The 23,414-nt window shown below is 36.6% G+C and overlaps 1 protein-coding gene across 8 annotated transcripts in view; it reads left to right on the forward strand.

The window, feature by feature from the left end:
- MLLT10 (MLLT10 histone lysine methyltransferase DOT1L cofactor) overlaps positions 1-23,414 on the forward strand; it is a 123,185-nt gene that overhangs the window by 92,410 nt on the left and 7,361 nt on the right. For all 8 annotated transcript variants that reach the window (XM_051802317.1, XM_051802311.1, XM_051802316.1 and 5 more), the window contains 6 exons: positions 11,888-12,005; positions 13,340-13,412; positions 17,893-18,047; positions 19,888-20,076; positions 20,487-20,575; positions 20,693-21,051. In XM_051802317.1, the coding sequence (XP_051658277.1) occupies positions 11,888-12,005; positions 13,340-13,412; positions 17,893-18,047; positions 19,888-20,076; positions 20,487-20,575; positions 20,693-21,051 (983 nt within the window). The remainder of the gene's footprint in view (positions 1-11,887; positions 12,006-13,339; positions 13,413-17,892; positions 18,048-19,887; positions 20,077-20,486; positions 20,576-20,692; positions 21,052-23,414) is intronic.

The following is a 23,414-nucleotide window of genomic DNA, read 5'->3' on the forward strand; positions in this document are numbered from 1 at the left end:
TGGGCATAGTCTCACATAGATTACACTGCTTAATTCAAGTGAGGCTTTATTAGCATAACAATGCATTTAATAATTGCAAGAATGTAGGAAAAAAGGGATACAGGAGAAAAGGGGAACAGTCCAGTCCACACAAATATTTGCTTCTGGTTTTCCGTGAATTGATCCTCTTGACATGTTTGTGGGTACTGCCTTGTTTGTATGTAACAGCAAACTACTGTATCCCAAACGTCTGTCTTTCCTCTCTGAAGTGTATGTTTAACTTCTACATGGTCATGTAAACTTTATATGTGTCCTCTGTTAAAAAAACCATCACTTTCTTGCATTTGGATTTTGAATATAGTCTGAATTTTTTCCTTTTAAGCCAGCTCACAAAGTTGCACCACTCTAAGGTCCTATGCTCAGTTTTTATCTCAAAGATTTCGTTGTGTTTCATAATTATAGCAAAAATGTCTGTCAGCCTGTTATGCTGTTCTGTAACAGTTTGCTGTATTACTCTTTGTGATAAGTTATTCTTAGTGATTAACATATGTTCATAGAAAAAGCAGTGACCTGGGAGCCTCAGTATCTTCTGGCATTGCACAGCAAGATTTGTTTTATTTGTCAGCAAATGATTGTTAGATTGAAAAATTATTTTTCCCCCAAATTTTTGCTTAGTAGATTTAGTATTATATAACTGAATGTTTGCTACTTTGGTTGGGATTGAGACTGAAATGGGTTGAGCTTTCTGTTCTTTTTGATGACTTAAATGAGTGAAATTACCCTATTGGTGCTTTATGGTCGATTGTTTCTGGGATCTCCATGTTCTGAAGGCAGGATCAAACTGCAGGATTGGAAGTAAAGGTTTTGACTGGGTTTTCTTCAGTCATTGATTATTAAAGCCGTTTAGTGTCTCAGACTGTATTGCTTTTAAGAAAAAATGCATTTAAGTGTTTTGTCATCTCATTTCAGTAGTATTTTTAGTGGGAGTAGAAATGGCACATAGTAGTTTGCTTAAATATACAGCCTTTTGCTTTAAAAATTTGTAGCTCATCAAGTTTTTGGGTTTGCTGTCATATGATTCAGTAAAGTAGGATCTTTACATTATAGTAATCTCAGTTTATTCAGAATTTTTCAGGATTTATTCTTTTGACAATTCAATATAAAATTTTGACTTTGCAGATGAATTTTTTCATTCTGCTGCGTGATGGTATCTCTGCTCTTAGTGACTGTAATAAGCACATCTGTGAGGCATTTTCAAGCAATATTGCATACACCGGCCACTAACCTCTTCTATAGATACAATCCAAAAGATTTTCTCTTTCTTACTTTTTTTTCCTGCTGCTGCTACTGGATTATTATTTCTTCTTTTTTTTCCTCTGCAGCTTCTGTTTTATTTTCTGCCTAAATTCCCAACCCTTACTTTATGCCTTGTACTTCCTTCGCCACAGAGGCAGATAATGAAGAAGGAAAAAGCCAAGAAGTGTCTGTAACAGCAGTCCTTGTAGCTTGCACAGAGATAGGGAAACTGAATAAATAGTTGCTGTTTGTTATTCTTTTACATCCAGGATTTATTTGTGATGACATGATAGGTCCACTTCTGCATAGTGTAATGAAGTACTGCCTCCAGGGTAGAGACGTGATAATTGGGAAGGTAGGTGCTGCTGCTCAGTTGCAATGCTGAGTGAAATAAGTTTCTTTTTATCACTTCCATTGTCCCCTCTGAAGTTCATTTGGCTTTACTCCCCTTAGGAGCAGTAGAAAAACAGCAGGGCTTTCTTTAGCATTCATATAGTGGTTATCCTTTGTCTGATCCAGCTTTTAGAGGGAGATAAGGCTTACTTTTTTCCAGTAGATTTGGAGTTATTTGTTAGCAACAGAGGAATGTGAAAGCTCAGGAATCCTGACATTTTTTCAGGTTGTGAATGTAGGGCACATGATGTTTCAGATGTATCTGTCCTGAAGTTTATATTTTCTCACTTTCTGAATTTAATCTAGTCCCTAATTTTGGATCTCTGTAGTCCCCTGCTCTTTCTCCACATCACCAGTCTACACTATTTTTGGCTTCCTGTTCTAGTGGATTTTTTTTCTTGTCATAGTTTAAGTCTGCTCATCATTTTGCATGCTATCAAGGGACTTTCTTGTCCTTTTTATTTTATATTCTAGCACTCATGGGAAAATAAATGAAAATACAGGAAATAGGAACTCTATATTTAGTTCTTGTCCCTATCAACAGAGAAGATAGGAGCAGTTTGGGGACTATTCTTATTTATACCTTCCACAACAGGAGTGGAATTATGAAGGAATTTGAGAGTACATCTTAAACAAATACCCTTTGTTTCTTTGCTGAAAATTAAAGTTGAATGGAGTTTTTGCAAGTCTTCAGGAGAGAGATTTGGGCATTTTCATAGGACAGTAAAATGCATCTTCCTGATTGATAGTTCTTCCAGGTTTACAGTTGTAGCCTCAAATTATGGATCTCACATTCTCAAATTCAGTATGGCCAAGGAAGGTACTCTTGCAAGACTGTTTCCCAGTCTTGCTCAGAGAAACATGCTCTATTTCCTGCTGGTTTGGTGTTTGTGGTGGGTTTTGTTGTTATTGTTGTTCTGTTTTGTTTTATTTTTTAATATTCAGCTCAATGTAAACATGAGGAAGGAAGGAAAGTTTCAGGTTAATAAGCATCTGAATTTTGCTAGAGCTGGGCAGGCCGGGAAACAAGGCAGCAAGGGAAGTTTCTGGGCCATCCTCCCTGTGGATACTCTAGAAAATGGTGGGTCTAACAGCTGTTAATGTTTAATGAACTTTTCTTTGGGGAATAGAATGAGTACACGAAACAAGACAAGTTGCCCCCAGTTGCAGGACTTTGGGATGTGACAGATGTGACAATCTCAGACTGTAGTAACCTGCATTGGATGGTTGGCTGCTTAAGTGAGTTTCCTGCTTCACTCCTGAAGGTGCACATCACAACAATGTGGAAGTTAAAAGTTAGTGTAGAGTTTGCAATGCAAAGGAACTTATCCTATTTATATTAAATTGCATTAGACAAGTAATCAGAGATGATTTCCAGAACTTAGGAAGAACTTGACTCTCATTTTACGTTTTTTTCAAGCCACTTTCTGAAGTCTGTTTCTTAATATAGAAATCACTGAGATATTGAATGCCATAAGAGCTCTTAGGTAGTCCAGAGTGCAGATAGGATAGATTTCTACTGCATATCTGCAAAGCTAGTAACAACTGAGTGCCTTGTGGTGACACCTCTCACCCCTTAGTAATTAGTCATTAAGGTAAAGCATAGACAGTGATTATGGCAATATGTTAATATATTGCTAAGTTTCCCCAAAATAAGCAAGTTCTATTAGTTCATTTTTTAAGTTCAGTTTCTACATTGTCATACTGTATGTGGTGGTGGTGTGAGGTTTTTTTGTTTCCTTTGTTGTTTTTTTAAAATGCAAAACAGTACCCAATTTTACCAATTTGAGGTCAGTTGGGTGTATTTTCTGCATTTTTCTTTTTAAAGATGATTTGTAGGAGCTTTAATATGAGTGAAAATTAAAAAGAGAATAATAAAACATCTGGAGGTATGTTGCCAGGTATGGAGTGATGTTGCATGGCTTAAGCAGCATCCTTACAGAAAAAGGAAATTGTGCCTTTACTGTGGTACTAGAATTCTCTAATCAATAGAAATGGTGGATACATGAAAACCAGTTAACATATTTTATGTTACTATCAAAACACCTTGATGGTAATGTCTCTTGAAAGAGGTTCCTGCTCACCGGGTCAAAGGTAAAATATCAACATGGACCACAGACTGTTTGGATGCTGAAATTTCTCAGTTCTCCTTATCTCATAACTTAAAAAAAGATATAAAAGGAAAAGTCAGCACAACCAGAACAAAAAGAAATCATTCTTAATAGAATATGTTGCTCATCTTCGGGACTCACTGCCACAGGAAATTGCCAACTCTGGAGATTTAGAAAGTGTGCTAAATGCATCCCCACAGTATGTTGTAGACAGAGAGGTTTAATATTGTGGTTTAGGGTGTCAGTGCTAAACAGTGACTTTTCTTCCAAAATATTTGTGTCACAGCCACTTAAATTTGAGTCTTGCAAAATTAAAAATGTAAAAGAACTGTGCTAGTAAAGGTTTTTGCTTTGACTTTTCTTGTTTCTCACTTAAAAGAGGTTTTAATTCCTTGTTACTTCTAGGAAAACGGGTAAAAATCTAATTTTCTTCTCATGCAATCTAACTGAGGATTTTTGGGGTGGGGGTAGATGAGAGTGGTAAGGAGCAAGAATTTACAGCCAGAGGGAAAATTCCTTCTAACATGTGACTCAAGTAGAAGAACAAAGGAATCATAGTTGCAAGTAATCTAGTATTTAGCCCAATGAAAATCTTTACTTTTTGTGTTTTCCTCTTGCTTCAGTAAGATTGTCTTCGGGTAGACTTATGCAATATAGAAGTAGTCTGAAAGGCAGTTGCATGATTTTGCACAGGCTGCATGCTGAGACAACTGCATCAATGTTTCAGTCTAGCAATAAATGTTTTCTGCCTTCAAGCTGAAGCTTATTTAGCTTGGCTTATCTGGTGCTGCTGTAGCAACCATCAGTCTCCAGGCAACTGAGGCACATTGACCTCTTCGTTGAACTGAGTGTAGCACTACTTCAATTTAGTTGCCTGAGACAATAGTAATGGTGTTGAATGTGAAAAATGTGAAATTTTCTAGTTTGTATGCAATGGAAATAATAAAACTCCTTGGATGGAACTGAACGTGTAGGTCTGACTTGGAAAAGATTTCAAGTTTACGCGGTGTGTGCTTTGTTACAAGCTGCAAAGTTGGTTGCTGAGTCAGTGTCCTTATAGGCCTTCTATAAATGTTGAGAATCTTGCAAGCATTTTTACACAGCAGCAATTCTGCTACTGTAGATGTTTCATCACTTAAATAGCAAAGACTGTTGAGGTTTATTTAGTTACTTAAAATGTCAATGTTTGTGAACAAAAGTAGCTGATCTTTATTATTACTCTTTCTGAAATATAATTTTTCAAGTAGTTACTTTTCTCTCAGATCCATTATTTGCCATATTACAAGTGTCTGACTTTCTTTGGGATACTAATATGAAGAAAAGAGATTACTGAGTTTTTTCCCCTAATAAAGCCATTTTCTCTGCTAGTCAATATGAGAGTGAAATTGAGATTCCTCATAGATAGGTTAAGGTTCTTAAGAAAAACAGATTCTTGGGCAAGACAGTGCTTCCATTGTCTATGTAGAGCACATACAGGTTAAGTGCTATAAAGAGAGAGGTGGATGGAAAGGATGGAGGAACAAACTTGAGGTAAAAGGGATTTGTGTTGAAATGATAGTTCTGTTTTCAGTTAGGTCTGTGGGGGAGCTGGAGGAATCCCAGGGTCTTACTTCTGTAAAGCCTCCTTTAAAAAAAAACAACCTAAGCCTACTACAAAACAAACAAACAAAAAAGCCTAGACAACAAAACCAACCAACCAAAAAAGACCTCTTAATGAAGTAGCATTCTGGTTAGTTTTTGTACAAGTCTCTTTTTTATGTCTGGTATATAACTAAAGAGATTTTAACTGTTAAAATATTATATAATATCCAGGTTAGTTAACATGGAGGAGAGGAATAAACCAGTAGTACAGTTGAGGTGATAGTGTTTTCACATTACTGGAAGATAGGCCTTCTATCCATGTAGTTTTTAATGACTTGATGTGCCCTTGTTGTACACTGGGCAGAGGTATAAATTAGTTTCTGTAGGTGTGCCATTAATTTTTCATTTTGCCTTTCAAATCCCACTGTGTTTCCTGGTTGCATTCATTCATACCTTTCTTGGAAAATATTTGAGTGCTGCTGTTTGAAGGTTAGGTGGTTTCATTTAATTGAAAGATTTATTTGTACGTTTAATCAAAACAATTGATTCTCAAAGACGGTATTTGATTATTTGCTTGTTCGTAAGTGAGAGTCTTCATTACAGCTGGAAGCTCAAAGTTGTATTTTTGTTAGTAACAGAAAAAGTACTATTGATGTGAATATTGTATCCATACAGGACTTCATAAACTCTTTTTCTGACTTAATTTTAACTTTTCCAGCCTCCTAATTAAACTTATAAAGAGTTAATTCTTTTATTTCAGCCAGGTAGTGAAAACATTTATTGTGTAATTGGACCTTGATTATCTGTTTAAGAAAAACCTCGGACTTTTTTAAGGGCTTCAGAGTGCTTGGATGGTAAGGATGACAGTATGGGAGGGTTATCTTTTTAATCTCAGTATTGCTTTCGTAGAATGAATGAGTAAAACACTGCAGTGGCTGTTGGGGGTTGATTCACATTGATGATGTGTGATAGCAGGTGAGATGAGGTTAGCTGTAAAAATTTGCTCTTTGCTTTCAGTCATCTGTAGTTCCTGTAGTCTGTTTTAATCAGTTGGTCAGTATAGTTTGCTTGAAAATTAATTAATTATGTTCAACTTATAATTTATGACAGCCAAAATGTGTATTAATAAGATGTAAATGAAACTATGAGTTTAGTTAATATATGTAAATATTTTAAATATAAATATCATGCTGCAGATTAATATTGTGTTGTGCTAGTTGTTTTGAAAAGATGATAATTTCCAGAAGAAATGTGGAAACAGTGCTTGATTAAGGATCTTCCGAGTTGTCCTCCATTCCATCTGTATTTCTTGGCATATAGGAAAATAAACAGGAATTTGGAATTGTTTTTTTCATTAGAAATAAGGTCTAGATAAGATTTCTAAGCAAATTCATATTTGTGGTGAAAATTTTCAAGAGTTGTGTTGCAGCAAGTGATCCATGAGAAGTTGTTGTTGTGGCAGACCTTCCTCTTGGGCTCCCTAGCTGCTTTGTTGTGTTGCATTCCCTGTGGTCTGACCACCCCCTGTGGGTGTGCATTGCCACCCCAGATGAACAGCTGACCCACAGTTCAGAGAAGGCAAGTGATGATGTGTATCAGTGGTTCCCTCACATCTCCTAAATGAAGTTAAAGGTACTGAAAGAAGGAAAGGAAGCAATAGCATATTCTTCCCATTGCCTTCAATACGCAAGCAAAGGCCTTAAAAATTCCAGGGATAAAAATAATATTTCTTCACTTGTCCAAGTTAAGCCAGGAAGCATAAGACCAGGCTACTTTTGCTGCTGTCGGTTGGTTGACAGGCAGCTCTCTTCACTTCTCAAGAAAAGCAATTAATTTATATATATGCATATTATCAATTTTTTATTATAATTATGTGCCTAGCATTAATGTGTTCATATCTAAGCTCATTTAATTGCAATGCAGGTTTTAATTAATTAATACATTGTTCAGATAAATGTTGCTTGTCATAAGACGAAAATACATGAGCTTAAGATGACTTCTAGATGAAGTAAGCTGATGTTAATACTTGGTCTAGTGCTTGAATTTCCTTTCATGTTTCATGAAGCTCGACAACTGCACAGGGAGCATTAGTAACATCTTCTCAGAAGTGTAGCAGAAAAGCTTGCAGAAAATGTAGCTTTTAACTTCATCTACATCAAAATCTTTTAAACTACTTTACCATAACTAGTTGTTTGTGGTATCTAATGCTCTTTATTTCTTAACTTTGTGTTAATAAGAACAAGGGAGAGTTTTGTGCTCTATATCCAGCATCGTGCTGTGATGAAGAACCTCGTCTGATTGGTTAATGGTATGACCCCAACCACAGGAACAATGATATGTTTTTATTTTAAACAAGAAATAAAATTAACCTTTGAAATTATTTCTGACAAATAGATATTGGCGGAAATAGGTAATTAGGTGATCTGTCACTAATTGTAAAGCATCATGAGATGTAACACAAAGCTACAATATCGCAGTGACTATTTTTAAAGCAGAGGGGAAAAGGGATGTTGATTGGGTATAAACTGATTAAGAAGCTGTCTTGGAATTGGTTGTTCCGGCCATCCTTGTTGTCCTATCATGAAAGGAGGAGAGTTCAGTAATGGTTTAACTACAATTAAATCCCTCCCCTTTCTTTATGGAAACTCAACTGTAGGCATTTCAGCATTAGCCTAAACAATGGTTTTGAATATGTTAAGCCCCTAACAATTAGGGAGCAGTTTGGGGCATTGAATAATGTGGAATGATGCAATTGAACCTGACAGCTTCAACAGTCAGCCTACTCATGGGACCCAAAAGTTGTTCACACTTGGTTTCATCTCTCATCACACGCTGAGTATTAAAACCTTACTGGTGTGGAGCTGAGACAGAAACGAGGCCTGTTATCAGAAAATATTTCATAGCATAAAACTTGAACAGGGGAAAAGGCATGTTCAAAGGGTCTCAAAGTTTTGAGACCTAGTCTAGTTGCATACAGCTAGTTGCCTAATTTTTCTCCCCTTAGTTTTTTTTCTGCTTAAAGAACATGAAACTTTTGAAATGAAGAGACTGCCTTCCCTGGAAATTTTAAGTAAATATTTAGTTACTTGGGAAACTTTGTAGTCATACTGTTAGAGTAAAATACAATTTTAGAGTCATGCAAACAAATAAAAAACTATTTTAAATGTTTTGGATTATATATTTAGTTAACTTGCAAGTCTTGTTCTTTAATTAGAAGAATATACTTGCACTTTCTCTCTTGCTGTGGAGGAAGTGTTTTTAAGCATCAATCAAATATCAATCATTTATTCTTATTGCATGTGCACATTCTGTGAATTACAATGCATCGTCCTTCTGTGCTGCTCTGCTGCTTATGGCTTTACTGATTTATTGAACATGCCATAAAGGAAAGCAGTGTATTACATACCTCTAGATGGGCTTAAATCCTTCTGCTAAAATATTTTTAGGAAAATTTGCTGCCTTTTCAAAATAAATACTTAGCAGTCTCATTTTTTCATTACTTCCTACGTTTTTGTCATGTATTGTGTTGAGTGTTTAAATGGTATCAGTTGAAATCAAGAATAATGCAGCTTTAAAAGTTTTGCATTTTAGAACATGTTTCAGTCCTGTGACCTTAATATGTATTGACAGGATGATTGCGCATTTTTAATAAATGCTTGCTACAGCTTGTTTCGACTGTGAGTGAAACATGAAGCTCCTATTTCACCTTTAAATAATGTAGCACTCCTCCACCTCCTCTACTTCCCTGTCAGATGGAGTTGTCACATACAGAAGAAAGCTTCGCAAATCATTATTCTTGTCATTTTATGGAGCCGTTTTAAAAAAGTATTTTCAAAGTTTTTAATTTGCCTCCAACTTAACTTGAACAATTTTATTGTCTTTTTCCTTTGAGAATTGCATACGATACAGGATGGCACTAGAACTTTGGTAGTTCCAACTTGTTGTAGGACACCTTTAATATTAAGTATAAACAGGGGTTAAGTCTAGGGTGAAACCACCACTAGTGAAAAAACTCAAGTTCTTGGATATTGTTTAAATCCTACTAAGTCTTTTAATCTATCAACCCACTTAGCAAACATTGTTTAATTCCTTTGATGTCTTTTGTTTTGTGATGTGATGGTTACTCAACAAACTTTAGCAACTCCCTTCAAGATACTTAAATATTTTCAGAAAGTTCTTAAAGCTATTTGTGCATGTTTCAGTCAAATTAACACATATTCTCCTTGCTGATTATAGCTACCCTGCCATCATAAACTAATATATAGTTGCTATTGCACATTTAAGCAGCCTTGCAGTGAATTACATGGACTGAGAGTAGGTGTACATCTTCTGTGCAAAATGTGAGCAGTACACTTACTGGAATTAAAAGAAATCTTTTAGAGAAATATTCTAAAACTGAACAGAAATAAGACCTGGTGTTTGGAGTAAAAAAAAAAAGGCACAAACTATATTAGTAGCATTCATAACCTCAACCAGTCTATTTAAACTAAGTATGTGTAGACTTTTATTTTGCTAGTCTGACCTTTTAGATATGGTTGAATGGTAATACTGGTTGAATCTCTTAATATTGCATTCTATAAGGTTTCTTCAGTGAAAGGATTTGACAAAAAACTATATTGTTTTTGAAGTTTTTTTTTTTGTTTTGGGGGAAAGCAGCTGAAGGTTGGTAGTAAACAGTAATAGTTGAGTTGGAATTGCAATATGGGCATTCGTTAAAGAAAATAGCAGGAGCTGTGCAGTATTGCTGCCTTTGTCGGTCAGTGTCACAGTTACTAATACATGCTATAGTTTTGGAAGCTGTTGTATATAGGTGGAAGTGCCTGCATTGTTTTTAAGACTTAGAAATAATTCTGATTAATTCTGCTAAAGATACCCAACCAAACAACCAGAAATAACAGCCAGATGTGAAGTGATGCTCTGGTTCCATGTCTAGCAATCTTGCACATACCTATAAACTGAAAAGTGAAAAAAACCCTGATCATTGTAAGCAATTACTTGTGGCTTTTTCTAACTTTGTGACAGTAGAAGAATGTAAGTATCAGGCACAATTTCTCACTAGTATGTAGTAAATAAAGCATCATTGAAAACAGTTGTGTGAATTCATAAAAGTCCATTCATCAAGTTTAATATGTTGGCCGAAAGCCAAAACTTAATGGTAGTGTGTGATTCTTTCCAGATACATAGTTTATACTCTGTAATATTTTGCTGTAGTAACCAGTATGTTTCCCCTGTCTCTTGTGTGCAGTTATGCATGTCAGAATGTCCCAGAAATTGAGTTCCTTACTGTTCACCTTCTTTTTTTGTTTTTCAAAAAAAGTTTCATGTGTAAAGGTTGTTTACATTTTCTTAGCAGATTAATTTTAAAACCAGTGATCAGACAGGTTTGTGTATCTTCAGTTCCACCTCCCCCCCCCCCATTGCAGTCTTTTCTTTGTTCTGAAATAATTTTTTTATCAGGTAGGAAAATGCCTTTTAAATAAGCAGCCGTGCCTTTATTTCTTTGCTTGCCTGTCTCTGCAACTCAGCATTTGACACAAATCTTTTCTTCGAAAGGGAAAAAGCATCAGCAGCCAAAGAAGAAGGTATTTTTATTGCGTTGGATTATGCAAGATTTTGGCCAGCCTCCTTAGCTTCATCTGTTCAAGGGTTCATTTTCGCTTGTTTGGCACAAGTCCCAGCAGAGACCTTCAGAATTGTGGTTAGCAACATGAATGAACACAAACTTTGGGAGCTCTTCAATAAGTAGAGCTGGCCAACTGCCAAAAATACAGTTCCTTATATGGGGTCAGGGCAAAGCTGTGATTCCCCGAGCCCCCTATTGTATAGAAAACATACTTGTAATGGCTGTTTGCGTTCTTTAAAATAAAAACAAAACAAAACAAAAAAACACCAGGCTTCCAAGTCTATCAAAATAGGAAGTAACAAAATAGTGTGCACGTTTTACTAATGATGGAGTCGAGCAAAGGAAATATGGCTCCGTGTAGTTAAACTATAGAGCTGAAAGTTGGACCTTTTGACCTCCACAGCCGGCTTGTGATGTAAGGAACCCAAGCATTTGTGAGACATCTGTTGTCTACCTGCCCTTATTTTGTAAATGGTTTAATAAGATTAAATAATTAGTAGGATAACCACATGGTCGCCATGCTACTAAGTCCTAGCATTGAGCGCATACTTCAGGATCGCAAGGAAATCTGCCCGTCCTGCTACACTGTGGTCGTTTTAAAATGCAATTTAGGTATTTTTAATATTTGCCACAGTACTTTTTTTACTAGAAGGATTTTTTTTAATTGACAGATCTTGCCAACGACAAGTACAACACACTTTAAAACTGACATATTTTCAAAGTACTGCAATTCTGTTTCTGTACTCACAAAGGAAAAATATTTTTTTCTTTTAAATACATTGGTTTTAAAAAACATTCAACTTACAAAGACAATAATTGTGCAGTAGAAAGGCTTCTTTAAAATACATCTAGCATTTCTCCCCCTTCTTAAACAAGGATTCAAGTTTTAATCGGTTTCTTGCAGGCAAACACCCTACCTGGATCTTCTCTCAGTCTGCCTCCATCCCACATGTACGGCAATAGGCTGAATCCAAATTCAGCCATGGCAGCACTTATGGCTCAGTCTGAAAACAGCCAAGCAGGTAAGCTTCCACTGCCGGTGCAAATGTGCAGCTTCACAGACCTCAGTATTTTTAAAAAGACTGTTAAATTTTATTTGTGAGCTCTACTCAGCATTTGGTTATTAAATGTCTATACAAAGTTGTTCTGTGCTGGAAGTAAATTCTCAGTTGTTCTGTGGAACAGCGCAGGTTTTCTTCCCCCTTTTTTTCCCCTCGGTGTGTGAAATGTAAATGTTTAAGCAGAGCCATCAGCAGGCAGGAATGCACCAGTGTCTCCTGTGACTCCTGTGATTGATGCGCTCAGTTCCCAGCTCTTTGCAACCGGAGTAACACAGCTCTGGGTTTTGTCGTGAATAGTTGAAACCTTTATTTGCATAATTCATGAAATTGCATTACATACAAGTTCGTGTGAAAGAGATCCCGTTAGAGAACTTGTGCAGCATTTAATAATCTTGTGAATATTTACCGGTTGGCATTTGGTACCGGAGGCTCTCCGCTGCGGTTTTAATGAGCCGCTGGCTTTGCTTTGTTTCATTCCCTCCGTAAGGATTTGTTGACATGTCGTAGTAGTCATGCCTGTTTGGGGGAAGGGAATGAGTTTAGCAGTTTACCAAGAATGGATCAGTCATGTCTTTGCCCTCCGAGGGGTCGGAGGTCGCTTGACTCAGAATAGGGGGAGGGCAACCTTGAAGGGGGCAGATAGGGTTATTTTATTGAGAGGCCATAGGGAAAATAACCCTTTTGAGTCCTTCCAAGCAAAACGTTTTCATATATTTAATGAGGCCTTTTTTGTTTGTTTTACTACCTTTTTAGCAAGGGGCTTTCCTATGCTTCTGCTTATAAATAGGAATTAGTGAATTATACGCTTTCATAAAGTTTTCAGTAAATTTGCAGAATAATGTGTGCTTGTTAGATGGCAGCAGTAAGTTTAATACGTTACATATTTTATGAGTTGTTTTGGGATGCAAAGTGTTAAAAAAATACAGAGCATCAGGATTTGCTGTGATAAGCATACAGATTAGCTGTCCACAGCTGTGATTCATTACTTTCACCGTACAAATTAAAAGTGGCTGAGGGGAGGGTACTGCAAATGCAAACCACGCTTCTGTGCTGTAAAACTGAAAGGAATGAAAGAAGTGAACATAATCCATGGCCTGGTACAGCCTCAGAAATGTGTAAGGACAACACCTTACATGCTACAGTTCAGCAATCTTAAACTAGTTACTTATTCACTCTTCAGCAGTTACTACAGATAGAAGTTGAGATTTAAGGTATTTTTAAAATATCTCCATGAGATATTAAAACTCTTATCTAAGAAAAGGTGATTTATCAGCTGTGAAATATTTACACTGCAGATCAAGATCTCGGAGATAATAGCCGAAGCCTTGTTGGCAGAGGAGGATCACCCAGAGGAAGTCTCTCCCCACGGTAAGCGTTATTTACATTGGAGAGTGCAGGCAGAGGAAATGTTTTAAGATTTGGAAACTTCACTGTCTTTTTGCTAGTAGTACTAAAGTGTTTTAAAAGCCTGTGTATATAAATGTGTATACACGCATGTATAAATATCTTTATTTTTATATAGATATATCCTTCTAAAAAAATCCCTAATATGCTCAGAGAGCTAAAATTGTGCTGAAATTTACTTTTATATCAACTGAAGTTAGGTTTACAAATGAAGGTTTTTAGGTAAGTTAGTTTACTCCCTTACTTAAGAAATGGAGACTTGCTCTAGAAGGATTTATCTGTCATTTAATCCACGTATGTTACTTATCTCCTCAGAATTGTTACTACAATCATATTTTAGTCATACTTGCAAAAATTCCAAAATCTCACAGACTTAACAATGATCACACAAATAAGATGGTGTGAGACATTAAATATAGTTAAAAATTTCAAAGAAATATTTTCATCCCTTTCCCTCACAACTTCAAAATATGCAGCAATTCTCTGTAGAAAAAAGAAGTACTTTTTTTGTTCTGCTGCAATTCACATCTACTAGAAAAGTTTGAGATAAGAAATCTTCTGGAACTGTATCACATTATTTTGTTTTAAAATACTTGCTGTTAAAATTTCAGTATTGTGTTTTAAATACTTCAGTAGTATTTTCTGTATATTTTAAGTGAATCTTTGTTTTTAAAGGGCTTTGTTTTCCATACTAAATCCCATATGTATTAAATTTTGTAGTGGTATTACTGCATTTTTTTTTTTTACTTAGGGACTGATCATGGGAATTTTATCCTGAAAAGGATTTTAGGATAGCTAAAAAATGGTAGTTACACAGGAATAGCATTGCAATAATGAATTTTATTGTTACAGCATGTGTTTATTACAGTAATTTATAACAAATATCTCCAAATTAGGTAATTTAATGTACATGCCTGGTGTTGTCGATCTTGTATTCTGTTTCTTAATTAATCAGGAGACATCTTGCTGGTTGGGGTGACATTATCAATTATCATACTTAGGTGTTAGGATTACCTTGTCGTGAACTCGCTTTTAAGCTTTCCAATATATGTTGCTTCTAAAATAATAAATAGAGAATTTACAAATGCGTTTAGACTGTTTTCTCATTATAAATGCATATACATACCTGAGCATATACATTTATATATACAGACAAGGAGGTTCAGAGATGCTCTGAAATGCTCAACAGTTAGGAAATTCAAGAACTTTGGATTCTATATTAAGAAGTCCTCTTATGCATACATGTTTTGGTAATTATGAATTTTAATGCCTTCTTAGTTCATATGCAAAGACTTGGTGTTTGCACAATTTGCATAGGTCATAGTTGTGTTCAGTTTGTCTTTTGGTCAAATATTCGGGTAGGTAAACTTGTTAAATATGAGGCTTCTGTAGAGTGTATGTTCCCGGTATATACAGTCCAGTATTTGCTACACAGTAAAATCCCACCTGTTTTCAATGTGGATGGTAAAGGAGAACTGAATGATATGAAGGCCACATCAGTCCACAATGGCAAAGCTTCCTGCAGTGTATGGAAGCTGAAGCACTTCACAAAGAGCAGACAGATTTTGCTTGGCAGTCGGATTGTTCAAAAGCAAGCTAAAAATGGGAGGGGATGGGGAGTGCTGGGTGACAGAGGAAGGGGGAGGAATTGCTGCTGTTACAGAATTCAAAGATGGAAAAACTTAAGTCTGAATTACCTAGCATGGAAAAAATTTAAAAAACTTTAGAAACTCATTCAGTTAAGTTCAGTAGTCAGCAAATTTCACCCCTGGTTTGGGCGATAAAAAGATTACATGTATGTCAACGTTTCCGAAATGTGTAGGTAACTGACCACCTTCCCCACTTCAATAAATAAGTAACTGATTACTTAAAATATGGTTTATAATGAATAAAAAGCTAACTTAAGAAATCTGCTATCTGGAAACTTTGCAACTCTGAATGTTACCTGCTTTATCTATTAAAATTATTTTGCTGCAAGTTCTGACTGTTCCTTTTGAAGCTTATGAGATACATAAATAACACACTTCTCCTAAAGAACCATGTGATTTTCAGTGAGTTGCTTAAAACAAAAACACTTGCAGAAACATTCGTTTGCTGTTGATGATGCAGTTGATTGCAGCTCTTTGGAGAAGACATATGTGACTCATGAGCTTGTATGGTCATTTCCAATTCACATTGTTGTATCTTTGTACCCCAATATAACCACAGCGTTTGATGTTTAAGCTGTCGTATTTTAACTTTTAATATACATAAATATATGAGAAATATAAATATACCTGGTATATGTGAGCTGTTTCCATTTTGCAAAGGAATTACTGCTTTTCCCAAGGTAGCACTTGAACTTTTTTTTACCCTGTAGTTAACCTTAGATTTAAAAATGTGCTGTGTGATAGCTGCATTGAAATCTGTATGTGTGCTTATATCTAAATGCACTATTGTTTCCAATTAATACTCTAATATTATGAGTAACTCTACCCCAAATTTAAACAAAATACATTTGTGAAAGCAAGCATGGTACGAAACACAGAATTCCCGTGACAGCATCGTATCAGTGCAGGCAGCACGTTTATAATCCTGTTGGAAACTATGATCAAATGCTATTTGGAATAAGGATTCAACTCTGGTGTGCAAGAACCATATCATATCTAAAGGATGAGGTAGGGGTTCATTTGGAAGATGATGGATTGACTAATGTTGCAATACATAGAAATCTAGATTTTATTTTTTTTTTATTCTTCTCCTGTACAGGCTTCCAGTGAAGGATTGCAGAAGTTATACAGTCATGTATTGCTTTGTTTCTACCTTTTTGAAATTGATAGGAAACAGTACAAAGCCCAGGAAGAATTTTGTTGATGATTTATAATTCAAACAGCGCAATCTGTTAGAGTAGCATTATGCACCCTTCAGAAGCATGCAGACAGAGAGAGAGAAGTTGCTTGGGGAGTTGATTGGTGGTTTTCTGTATTTGGTTTTGGTTTTGTTGTTTCGAGTTTTTTTAAAGTGCATTGTTTGTGTGGAGTGTAAGTGTAGGCATAAGCCTTCCTTCTTACAGCTTCAGCATATCCTGTAAACAGCCAGTCTTAAGGCTGGTTTTGCCATGTCCGTGCTGAACTGTTAAATGCTGTTGTCATCTCTTGTCAAAAAACACCACCTTGGTTACTCATTCATCAGGGCTTTTGTTTTAACAAGTGCTTTTCTTTCATTCTGTATGGAAAAGAGGAATTATTTATAAATACTTACAGAGCTCTCAAGTCACCTACTTATAACCTTTTCTCGTAAAAATCGCTTTGCTCCGGTGCCTACAAAATGCTTGACAGTCATTAGGTAGCTAATGTGCTGTGACCACTGCTTATTACGGTAATCATAATTAACACACCGATTTCCTGAGCTCTCTGTGTTATCCTGTACTGGGACTGTGGTGCTCTTGTTGGTAAGTCTCCACTACGGGTAAACAGTACGGCTGTGACCCCGTCATGGCACCAGTTGCTCATGGTAATAAGTAATATATGAGAATCTGAGCTCACTGGAGTTGACAAAAAAACCCCCCAAACAACTGACAACAAAACCAACAACCAGCTTTTAGTGGGCTTTGGTGTTGATCCTGTGTGAGGAATGGGACCATGCATACATGAGACCAGAAGCCTGAGTCAGAAATACACCAAACATCTGGTTTTGCTCACAAGTTGAATTTTACCATCCAATGCTAAAGAAGTCTTCTCGTAGGACCTGGGAGAGATACCCGTCTTTCTCAATGGCTGAATATTTAGTTTTCTCCTGAATGAGAAAGGACGTGGCAAGGGGATTATTCCTTGAACTATATGTGATTATGAATGGAAAATGAGGTATATTAAGTGTGCACAGGACAGGCAGAGGATAACAGAACTTTCATTGCATCCCTTGTGAAATAGTGTTTTCACATAGTCCCTCAAAAATCTGGGTTTATATTATTGTTTTTAGAACAATTAGTTAGTGGAATTATTTATGGCCTTACTTTGTACTGATTTTAATAAATGGGTTTTATTTTCCCCAGTTTTCTCTGGGAAAGGTTTGAAGTTCGGTGGTTATTGTTTTTCCCCCCACCTACCAAAGACAGGTGCCCTGTGTATCCATATATATAATGGTTTCCTGCTGTAGAAGTGCATGTTGTATAATTTAATTCAATGCTATTTGTCAGTTAGTATTTTGTTAGTTTGTATGCAAGAAGAGGTTATGTGCTTTCTCAGTATAAATTCTCACACTGTAATAATACATCTTTTTTTTATTAAAGCACTGCCATTGTGTGAACTAGGAGTTCTTAGTGAGGCTGATGAATTAACTTAGTCTTGGAAACATAAGATACGTAGGTGCTAAGGGCTGATATAAAAAAAGAAGTTTCAACAACCTTTTTCCAACGCGTTTCCTTTCATTCTTTTCTTTAAACAATAAATTGCAATATTTTCAACAGATCCCCTGTGAGCAGCTTGCAGATTCGCTATGATCAATCAGGGAACAGTTGTGGGGAGAATTTGCCCCCAGTAGCAGCCAGCATAGAACAGCTTCTGGAGAGGCAGTGGAGTGAAGGACAACAGTTTTTATTAGAGCAAGGCACCCCCAGTGACAGTAAGTACTCACAGTCTGTTTATTATGGCTTTTGTTAACTGTTACTCAGAGCTGCTATTCCGTGCTTGTCCAAGAATTTTAACAAAATTTATTTGCTGTTGTGAATTGAAATATAACTGTGGTGTATAGTTCTAACACAGTTCTTAATGCAGCACGTGGCATCAGTAGGTGACAAACGACTTCTCTGTGGCTATCTACGCTTTTATGGATGGAGAAATTGTGTCAAGCAAGAGCAAGTAACTTGCAGATCCAGCTGGGCAGTTGCAGGGTTTGGAAAAGAATTCTGAACTCTTAGATCCACTAGTGTAAATATTGTAGTACAGTTCCCCATTTTTCTTTATATTGTGTGATATAAATTGGCATAATGATTTTTTATTGTTCTATATTTCATTTTTACATCTAAACTGCCTACTTCTGTTGCTGCTTAAAAAGAAAATATTTACAAATGTGAAGAAAGGTATCCTACGGAGCTTTCTTGTCTTTATTATGTTCTGCCTTTCTTGTGAAGTTCTCAAAGCAAGCAAATATGATTTTTCAAGTTATATTTAATAGAGTGGAATAGTCCAAGAATGAATACATTAAAAGCATAAGTGATCAGGAGATCACGTGGGTTTCCATATTCAACAATATATCAGTATCAAAGACAATCATTGACTATGTTAAAAATTTTTTTGATTCCAGGTTAGGTTTTGTGTTTTATTGAACATATTATTCTTCTCATTGGTAATGTAAAGCGATATCTAGTTAGTATTTTTATGAATGGTATCCTGACAAAAATGCTAATTGTGAGGAAATTCATGCAGGGATAATCCTTTAAACATGATAGCTGGAGGACAGGTTTAGCTAAGTCTTATTGCATCTCATTTGAGCTCACTGAGGGTTCCTTTGTATGTTCTTGAAGAGGAGGGATAAAAGCTAAATCCTTGGGAAATGACCAGATGTGCCTATACCAGTAGACTTATGTCTGTAGAAGGCCCAGAGGTCATGTTAAACAAATACAGTTTAGAATTTAAAAAAAAAAAAAGGCTCTCTCCCTGTGGCTTTACAGTCACACTCTAGTACTAGCTGGGAAATCCCAAGTTCTGAAACCAAATCGGAGTTTGAGAAAACTGTGCTTGGTAAAAATCAGGTTAGTACAGAAGGTGATGCCCTCGCTATGCAGAAGGCGGGGGGTAAGTGCGGTGCTCACAGAGTGCTCCCTGCTGGGGGATTCCGAGATCGCTGCTCCCGGCTCCCAGCAAGGTGGGCCCGGAGAACTTGGTCACGTTGGATCACTTTTTTTTTTTCATTGTTTCTATACGTTTAGGATTCACTGTACAAGGCATCCATGCAGAAAAACTCCCTTTTCACAAACTTGATTGTTTTTATATAAATGTTGCTGGTTGCCTGTATTTATTAGTTGAATGCATACTTGTCAATCTTTTCTGTTTTATAATGCTTAATATTCCTAATACTGCAGCTGAACTGGATTTTTCACAACTATGCAGTTAACCTGTGCTACTAAAATACAACGAATTTTATAGTCTAATTTGGGGATAAGTTATCATGTACTGCTGTTTGCTTAAAATGAATGCTAGCCCTAATGATGCTGCTTTATCAGTATGTAAGCCACAGTGTAGATGTATTCCAAAATTACTATCACACGCTATGTACTTTTTTCTGCACTTTAAATTACACAAAATAGATCTTCAATCTTCCCAGTAAAAGTCAAACTTTTAATTTTATTTGTATTTCCACATATGATTTAATGCTAGTCTTAATGTAATACAGAAACTAAAACCAAGTGAAGATGTTATTCGTTCATTGAATCTGTTGTGAAATATATGCATTTTTGTCTTAGTTTTAGGAATGCTTAAATCATTACACCAACTTCAGGTTGAAAATAGGCGGTTGGAAGAACAGATAAAGAATCTGACCGCTAAGAAGGAACGGCTTCAGCTTCTCAATGCACAGCTCTCGGTGCCCTTTCCAACAATAACTTCAAATCCCAGCCCCTCTCATCAAGTACATGCCTTTCCAGTCCAAGCACGTAAGTAGAGGAGATTATTAAAGTGTCAGAGTCATTTGATCGTGTATTTTTATGAAATATCCATTTCATCCACACATGCCATCGATGGGAGATGCATATACATGTAGGATGAATATAGACCAAGTATTTGCTGATGTGTTTAAAAGTTTAAAAGTCAACTGGTTTATTTATCTGAACCATTACTACTTGTTTCAGTGCAGTTTCTCTTTTACTTCAGTCTGGAGCACATCTGTTTGAATCTGTTGATTCACCAATTACTTAGTTAATATTTTACTATTCAGCAGCGATTTTAAGGTTGACTTTGCATTTTCTATGTTTACCTTTGACATTATTTTGAAATAATTATTTCGAATCTTTTTACATGTTACAGAAGTGTAACCACTGTGTGTTTTTTGAAATAATTACTTTAGCACCTAGTACTGATTCCTTGAACAGCAGTAAAAGCCCTCATCTGGGAAACAGTTTTTTACCGGACAATTCTCTTCCAGTATTAAATCAGGTAATTTTTATTTCTTTCTTCTAAACTTCTTACAAGTACTCATCCTAGTCCTTGCATTGTGCTGTTAGGTAAAATTTTAAGCAGCTGAGGGAGTTTTGTTGTTTGTTTTGACACCAGGAGATAACCTCCAGCGGACAAAGCACCAGCAGTTCATCAGCGCTTTCCACTCCACCACCTGCTGGGCAGAGTCCGGCCCAGCAAGGCTCGGGAGTCACCGGAGTTCAGCAGGTCAATGGTGTGACAGTGGGGGCACTGGCTAGTGGTATGCAGACTGTAACCTCCACCATTCCTGCAGTGCCTGGTGTGGGTGGAATAATTGGAGCACTGCCAGCCAGCCAGCTGGCAATCAATGGAATTGTAGGGGCTTTAAATGGGGTAATTCAGACCCCAGCAACAATATCACAGAACCCTTCTCTCACTCATGCAACTGTGCCACCCAGTGCAACTCATCCTCTGCCAACCACGCTAAATAACAGGTAAGAATTTGCTGATTTTATGTTTTTCTTGATAGTTCCTTCTGTTGTTCACGTTACATGTGTTTTTCATCTTACTCCGTGGGTAGTTTCTTCCTTAGCCTGTAATTGTTCTGCTCCTGATCTGTGAATGAAAGTGAGGATTTAAGAGAAGCACAAACATTTTCTCTTTAGCTTTTGGGAATTTTGTGTCCGTTTATTCCCATTTTTTTAATCAAGTCACATTCCAAAACAAATGTAATTATGTAAATGTTCTTCAGCTCATTTTTTTAGTACAGAAAACAATATTCTTTATCCTGACAATTGTTCTTCCAGGATTAAAGGAGCACTGGAAAAGCTACCATTTGTTGCAGTAAGAACGGGGGAGGGGGAGAAGGAGAAGAAGAGTATGTGGTCATGTAATTCAAGATGTAATAGGCATAACTAACCAGAGTTGTAATACAGTTGCATGGTGTTTTCAGTTGCCTGCACTGACTCCAAAACCAACAAAATTAGTTTTTCAAGTGGTGTGAAGGATTTCTAAATGCATAAAAAGATTCATGTGTGAGTATTCATAACAGCCCCTCACCAAAATCAGGTACCCTCAGTAGCATGAACTGCTGCTGCTTGAGCTGCAAGGCAAACGGGTAACAAAAGGAGACAGCTGCTTTCCAGGAGGGGGAATGGACTTCTTGGTCTGGAAGTATTTTGGGATAGAGCAGAGCCTGGGCCAACTCATTCTGCCTGCTGCCCTTCCCCCCACCCCTTGTATTGTCCTTTGCTTAGGAAGGAGAAATACAGGTTCTACATAGAAAGAAATGCCTGCAAATAGGGAGTGGATTACTTGTCGTTAAGTAGTTTATTTTTGGAGATTATGATGGATTAGCCACCAAAAAAAGGCATATGTGATTGAAATGATGCAAAAGATCCCTAGTTTTTCAGCTTCTTTTTTCAGTTTCTTTCCTTGCTGTTGGCTTGGCAGCTCCTGAATATTCGTGTACCATATAATTGTGTGGTATTGCTTCAGTAGGCTCATAAAATCTGATACTTTCAAGTGTATCCCGTTGTTTGGATGTGTTATATTTTTACTGAGGAGCCTGTATTTTTCATAGTTTATATCATATATGAACATGAGGTTCCATAGGTTAAACAAAAGACATTTTGTTAATGAACAGCTGTCTTCTTTCTTGAGTATCAGAGGTTTGTGAAAAACAGAATTTTTGCATTACTCTCCCCAAAAGTGTGAGGAGCGAGAAATACTTGACAAAATCAATAATATTAACCAGTTGCATAATGCTTTCCACTTTCACTACTGCCAGAATATATTGGTTATGCTAAATACCAGTCATGCCACTGTTTTCTCAAATGATTTTATACACAGATGATTTACTTCCAATTTTTTATATTGCAGAAGTTCTCGTTTCTTTTTTAATATCCATCTTAACCAATTTAAGTCTTCAATGTGTAGCCTAGTAGTAGAATGCTCCAATTCATGCAAAATACTGCAACTAGTATCCTCTTCATAAGCTCTCATTCTGACTTTTAGTAGAGTCTGGAATACTCCCAGTGATTTCCTATTTTCTGCTACAAGCTTATGATGTACAACTGTGCCAGCACTTCCACTTCTCTGTTTCTCTTCTTGCATGATCTCTTTCTGCACCACGCCCTCAATAATACTAATTTAAAATTAACGTTTATATTAAATTTAAAAGTGCGCTTTTTACACAATTCTCTGCTTTATTGAGCTCACCCAGATTATTTCCCGGGCCTCCTTCCTTTTGAGGTGTTTCACAATTAGCCCCATTTTCTCTGAGTTTTCTGGTTTTATATTTAGAAGAAAAAAGTTCAGGCTGAGCAAGCACTAATGGTAACTAGTGCTAAAATAATTTTGGTAATGACATGTACATTCCTCGTTCCTGTTTCTTCCATTACAAATGCTTCAGTGAGAAATATGAAAAAACTTTTCTGTTACTAAGGAACTAAGTTGTGAAGAGGCTCTGGGATGACTTTCAAGGAAGGGAAAAAAATACCAAAAAAATTTTCCACTGGTTGAAATCTTTGGTTCTGGAACTCTGTGGGACACCTGTCACTCTTGAGTTTGATGCTGCTTCGGTGGCAACTAGTTGACTATTTCTTTAATGTTAAATTCCCCACGATATCACTGCTCTTTGAACTGCCCTGGTGGGAAGGTTAAATAGGCACAGGCAGGCACGAAGGTTTGGTGCCATGGCCTTGTGAGCTCTCTGAGCCTCGTTAGATGGTGTGGTAGTGGTCAAGTTTGGAGGGGGTTTAAATCAGTATGGGCAAGATGTTGGAAAGCTGCATGACAGCTCAGCCTTACTCTCTAACTTTCGGGTATAGGTCTGTAATTAAAAGACTTGCCAGAT

The sequence above is a fragment of the Manacus candei genome, unplaced genomic scaffold, assembly GCF_025592945.1.
Source record: "Manacus candei isolate 608988 ecotype Guabito, Panama unplaced genomic scaffold, ASM2559294v1 h1tg000056l, whole genome shotgun sequence".
NCBI classification, from domain to species: domain Eukaryota; kingdom Metazoa; phylum Chordata; class Aves; order Passeriformes; family Pipridae; genus Manacus; species Manacus candei.